This window comes from Charadrius vociferus, unplaced genomic scaffold, assembly GCF_000708025.1.
Source record: "Charadrius vociferus isolate BGI_N301 unplaced genomic scaffold, ASM70802v2 scaffold431, whole genome shotgun sequence".
Lineage (NCBI taxonomy): Eukaryota > Metazoa > Chordata > Aves > Charadriiformes > Charadriidae > Charadrius > Charadrius vociferus.
In genome coordinates this window covers 417438-423437 of record NW_009646943.1, presented here as the reverse complement: position 1 = coordinate 423437, position 6000 = coordinate 417438, and the positions used below count along the sequence as shown (strand labels likewise).

Genomic DNA, 6000 nt, shown 5'->3' with positions numbered 1-6000 from the left:
CTCCAAAAAGAAGCTGAAACAAAGGGGAAACACCAGTCTTTAGTGATCTGGCCAAGAATCAGTGTTGAGAGGGAATTTCTGGAAGAAGAATTTCAGTTTACCAAAACATTCAGTATGTTCTAAAATTGCTGTATACCACACAATTTTAAAATTATTGCAAAACTATGGTTTACAATTCAAATAGCAGAATGTTGTTTTTGCCATTCTCTTCATGTTCAAAGATGAACAATTTCTCACTTTTGTAAGGAATCCTGAGAGATAAGCACAAAGCAGGTTGTACAAAATGCAAGTTTGGTGAAACTGACAGCGTGCTCGGCACTGTCTGAAGTGGTCAGAGAAACCTAAAAACCTATTGGTCCGATTCCACAGTGACCTGGAAGTCACTTAATTTGCATGATCAATCCTCCTAAAGTCTTCATTAAGAAAGTTACAATCAAACAGAAAGATTTCTGATATGTCTTTTGTGGCAACGTTATAAAAACAAATGTAACTCTGCCACACAGAGATGCAAATCAATAACTGAGGCTTAAACAAAGCTATTGTGGACAGATCTCCATCCAGCACCATGAATCACAGTTGGTTGTGGACTTTTTTTTTTTCCCCAAAGTAAAAAAAAGTACAACATCCATCTATTTGATTTTGATCTTTATTATAAACAATTTTGTTGCTTCCAGAATGGGATTACTAGATACTAGATAACAAAAACATCCTCAGCTGAATCAGTTTCAGCTTTTACTAGATTAAATCAGAACCACCAAAACAAGTACTATTTTTTTAAGGATTTAGTCTATTGCAAGAAAAGCAGCTTTACAAACATGAAATAGAATTCAAGATATGCATTTGATCATATATACATAAGCAGCTGATGAGAGTCTGGACAGAAACATACAAGGAACTTCTTTGCACATAAATAGATTTTTAGAAGTATATTTCTTTCACATGTATACAAAATTATTTTGCTTTCTATACTGAGCAAGTTCTTGCAGACATAAACAAGGATTTCTAAGAGACAAAATCCCACATATTGCTTAGGATGTGGGCTGTCATGCACACAAGGATGTAATAATACAATTTACACAGCATTCCTATACAATACTTGAGCTTCTTATATACATACAAGACCCTTTTGTACATGAGATGCCACCTTTCCAATTGAAATGGCATCTCCCCTGAAAGGCTGCATTAGTTCCAGTGTTTGTATAAAAGATAAAACAAGTTTCAAAAGGCAGCACCACTTGGCTTGCAGCTACAGTGAGGGCAGTGGGGTAATTACGCTGGCCTCTCTGCGTTACACAGACCCAGCAGGGAAGGTTCAGATGTGACCCTTGAAGTCTACATGTTACCTCTATAAATAGCGTGGCTGTGGCAAGAAGAATTGATTTTAACAGATCCATGGCTTAAGCCACACACTTTTGCTCTTCAGCTTTCTCTTTGAGCTACTTAAGCCAAGTGCCTGGTTCTGTCTTTGGGGGAGAAGTTTTGCTTTTATAAGACCTTTTCAGTATGATCAAGTTATTTATCAATGGTAGGGCTGGGTTCGGCGCACACGTGTGACCTGTTAACTCTTCTTTAATGCAGGTAGGAGGGGGGCAGAATGCAGCGATGACAGAGGACCCTGCTGAGCTTCTCCTGGAGTGGGGAATGCTCAACACCTGTAAGAACCAGGTGCCAAGCCTGCTGTGAGATTAGCTCAGGCTTCCACTTTATTTTAGGCACAACAGTGTCAAAAGAAGGGCTGGGGTTTTGCTCCTTGTATCTCTTAATTGTACTTTGTCCAACTAAGAAACAGTACCCGGAGACCACTCAGAGCAGCATGCAGGTGATGCCTTTTAAGACCTGGCACAGTGTCTCGACAAATGCTCCCCGGACGCCAGCAATGCCAAACATACTACTAGCTGCATCCCTGGGTTACACACACCCATACTCATACCAAACCGTCTGCTGATCCCCCTGGGGATCCGGAGACCCAGGAGTGCTGTTGGAGCTGCCTCCTCTCATGGGCTCCTCTATAGTCCCAGTGCTGCCTTCTGGCAGCTTACCCGGGCACTTGGTAAGTAGGGCATCACCCTGGCCTTGCCCATGGGAAATCTTTCCCTCGGTGCTGCTGGAAGCAGCTCTGGCAGGGGCCACTGTGGCCACCTCCCCAGAACGAGGGGCTGACTTGGGTTTGACTTTAGAGGGAGCGTGTGATGCGGGTGAGTAGTGCTGCCCAGGGTTGACACGCTCCTGTTGTGACACATTCAGATTGCTGGTGGATGCAGTGGGTGAGGCAGAGAACTGATGGAAGGAGAGCGGCCTCTCATCCTTCGGTGGGGCCAGAGAAAGGCGCCTCGCGTCAAGCTGCCGACAGCGGGAATCGACGCCTTGCGTTGAACCTGCCACCTTTGCAGACTGTGGCCTCTCTCTTAAGGTTGCCTGGGAGCTTGTGGGCACAGAAACCCTAGCAGTCTGACTGACAGCATCCTTGCCCCCACACAAGTCTGCTGCTGACCTCTGAGGGCTCTCCTGCCTGTACGTCTCCGGGCCGGTGGCTCTGAGGAGGTCTGCAGAGGCTAAGCTAAATGCCCTGCTCAGTGAGGTACTCCTCCTGCTCGTGCTTCCAGGCTGCTGAGGCTGCGCCATCTGCCGCGTCCCACTGGTGGGCTGGTGCTGTGGTGTGTGAGGAAGCTTAAGGGACCCCTGGGAGTGTGCCACAGGCTCAGGTTCTACTTGTCTGAGGTTTGGCTTCATGTAATTGCCAGGCTTAGCGGTTCTTCCTTCTTCGTTGGCAATGGTCATCTTCACAGTTGGAGCAACAAGACCAGTGGGCATCTTAGCAGCGTCCTTTCTGGACGGCTGAATCAGTAGGTTCCCGGTAGCTGAAGGCTCATTTGCTTTTCTAAAATAATCGCTGAGCAAGTCGTCTCTGTTACTGGAGGTGTCCTGGTGTGAGAAAATATGCACAGGCCACATTAATGACAACACTTTTTCTGTAAAGAATCGTGCAGAGCTTTGTGTTCAGATTATCTTCCTTCCCACTTCATTCAACCCAAACATAACCATAGATTTTATATTTTAAAAAGGGAACAGAAGATACAAATGTCTACAACAGATATAAATCCAAATCAAGGAGTATCGTGCTCATCATAGTTAGATCACGACAGCCTTGTTTGCCAGATTAATTGTCACAGATTTTAAAACTTTCATTTCACTTGCCACCTGGGCAGCAGCTCTTTTGCTTTCTTTCACATCAGCCACTGTCGCTGTAACATCAATATCATATTAATGACGTTAGCCATTGGTATCAGCAGATATCAATGATGGTCTGTCATCTTCCAGAATGCATATCATCTGGATAACACTCTACTGTAACTTCAGGGATGTAACAGGAGAGAACACCTTGGGGAGATGCGCTAGCATTACAGGAGAGTGTCATTGCTGCTCCATTCCCCTCACCTCTCCCAGTCAATATACTATGTATGTTAAAAGCTGTGTGTACAATATAATGAAACGTACAAAACATCATTACAAAAATGGAAATATGATTGCTTGCCCACAATTAACTTCCAAATTTCAAGTCAGACAATTAACCCGGCAGTAAAAGAAAATATGCAATGAATATTTCATGGGGGTGGTCCATGCAATCCAAAAATGGTGACGTTTGATCAGCTGCCATTGGACTATTAGTACGAGGCATGCTTGGAATAGTTAAGGGACGTGCCGTCTTCACAAAAAACTTGCTGTAACAAGCTCATGAAATTTATTTCTTTACGCTTCTCTAGGGAGTATGTTAAAGCTTGATATATTCATTTCACTAGCGTTCCAAACATTTCTTCCACTCACAAAACTCGTTTGCTAGAGGTGAACACTATCAATGGTAATAGCGCAGTGGGAAGATTTCTATGCTCAACTAAATGTTAAAGCGTTAGGATTATTTTTAACTTCACTTTTAACTGCTGTTGCACACATTAACATTACAGAATGACTAGTCCTCCAAAAACACGCATGTTTATGAACAAGCACAGGAAATACTTTACGAGCAACTCATGCAAGTGATCTGGCAGCCTTTAAAATAACAGCTAAGAGATACAGTATGCTTTTATAGGTATTAATATGCTAGCAAAAGCTGTGGTAAGTTGGGAGCTGTTGCCTTCATAGTAAGAATAACATATACCCTGGGGATATAGAGTGAAGTAGATCTCCTATTGCCCCTGCCTGTTCTGTGCCTCACGCTGTCGGGACACGAATGACTGAGGACTGATTCAAGTGACTGCGAAGGTTCCTGATGGAGGGGAGGACATAGGGAGTAACAAGAGGGATACAGTGCATCAGCTTCTAACAGAAATTGGTGCAACGAAATCATTTCACTCTCATTTAAACTGCGCCGACGCTGAAAAGGAACAAGGATGACAGAAAGAATGAAAATGGAGACGTGTTCAGGTAGTTACAGACAAAAAAAATATCAAATTTTAAACATCTGTAAAAGCTAAGAATGGTATTTAGGATAATGAGGGAATAGAAGGTATATTTAAATATTGCTCTGAAAATTCAAGGACTAGAATTTACTGATGCCATAAAATGGTACAGGTCTGTCGATTTCAATACTGTTACCACAGCATTCAAGAGACAGGAGCATCTGATCACTTACACTATCAATGAATTGTTCTTAAGATATTAACATGCTCAATACTCCACCGCCTCACTACCATACAGCGTGTTTGAGCAGTAAAAGACAATCATTTCATTTCTGACAAAGCACTTCAGCATGCAACATATTCTTGCAGTTATTGAACCGACAGCACGGTGCCAGTCACCGCACACACACGCAGCATGATGAAAGCATCAAGAACTTCCTTCAGCAAGAAAAATATTCTCTCTCAAATGCACTGATGGTATTTTCAGATTAAGGGATGGTTTTAACAACTGTGTATTTTGCACTTCAATTGAAAGCTACTGTTAGGTTTTATTTCTAATTCCAGAAAAATTACGCAGCTGAAAATTACACAGAAAACTGATCAGTTCAGAAATAAAAATACCTGAAGCTGAGAACTGATGATATAATATAAAACCTTGACCACAAGTGTTTGATACTAAAAAGCTCCAGCAGTCCAATACATAGTACTTATGGTGAATTATCTGCCTGACTTGCCATAGCTGATACACCAAAATAAATTGGCAAAGTGCTGTGTGAAAGTCAATCTTGCCTTAGTTGTTGGAACTGTTCCATTCATTTTGCAAGATTCAATAGTCCTCTGCAAGTTCCATGTGTATGAACAAGGATTTTCTTTTCTTTCCCTGTTTCCCTATGCCCTCACCCCCCTGAATCAGCTTTGAGCATTTTTCGACATCTGAGATGCGCTATCCAGCTCTGTTTACTTACACTTGGTGGAGACAGCCTGTTGCTCTCTTCCAAGAACTCTTCCAAAGTTACAGTCACACTGCCAGGTGAGGCAGACCTTTGCCTTCCTGCGTAAGACTGGGATGGAGTACTCTTCTGAGGTATATCATAAGAGATCAAGCCATTCCTGTGGGAGGAGGACTCATGCCTCCTGCTAGGGCTTACGCCGGCAGAAGCAGAGTGAAATGGATAGGTGTCTCGGAGCAAGGCTGGTGCCTCTCTGCTTGGCACCATATCTTCACTGCTGAGGCTCTCAGTTCTACCATGGATATGATCTAAGGAACCTGAGGAGAAGCATAAATATTACTAAAGACACTGTTCTTCCCTCATTTCAGTAGATTTCTCACTGAGGTAGGAACTTTATCATCCAGGGCCATTTCCACACAGACTAGGTGTGGAAAGGCATTTTTGGCCTTACTTTCTTTTCCTACAGAACTCAAGGCAGTCAGAACTTTGAAAAATCAGGACTAGTAAACGTCTTACAGTACATACTTTAAGCCCCTGTGTTAAACAAGCACAACTACTTGTCCAAAGAATAGGAATAACACAGACAGTAAGGAGGTCTCCCTACCACCTCTGTACCACCAGAAGGTCGCCCAGTCTTGGCTGCGTGTGATCTGAGA

At 43.0% G+C, this 6000-nt stretch overlaps 1 protein-coding gene across 1 annotated transcript in view; it reads right to left on the bottom strand.

Moving 5' to 3' along the window:
- Nucleotides 1-1908: 1908 nt before the first annotated feature.
- The window catches only part of LOC104295328 (protein Daple-like), a 90469-nt gene continuing 86377 nt past the window's right edge, over nt 1909-6000 (bottom strand). The window contains exons 28-29 of the mRNA XM_009895068.1: nt 5360-5661; nt 1909-2922 (exon numbers count right to left, since the gene is read on the bottom strand). Of these exons, the coding sequence (XP_009893370.1) occupies nt 1909-2922; nt 5360-5661 (1316 nt within the window). The remainder of the gene's footprint in view (nt 2923-5359; nt 5662-6000) is intronic.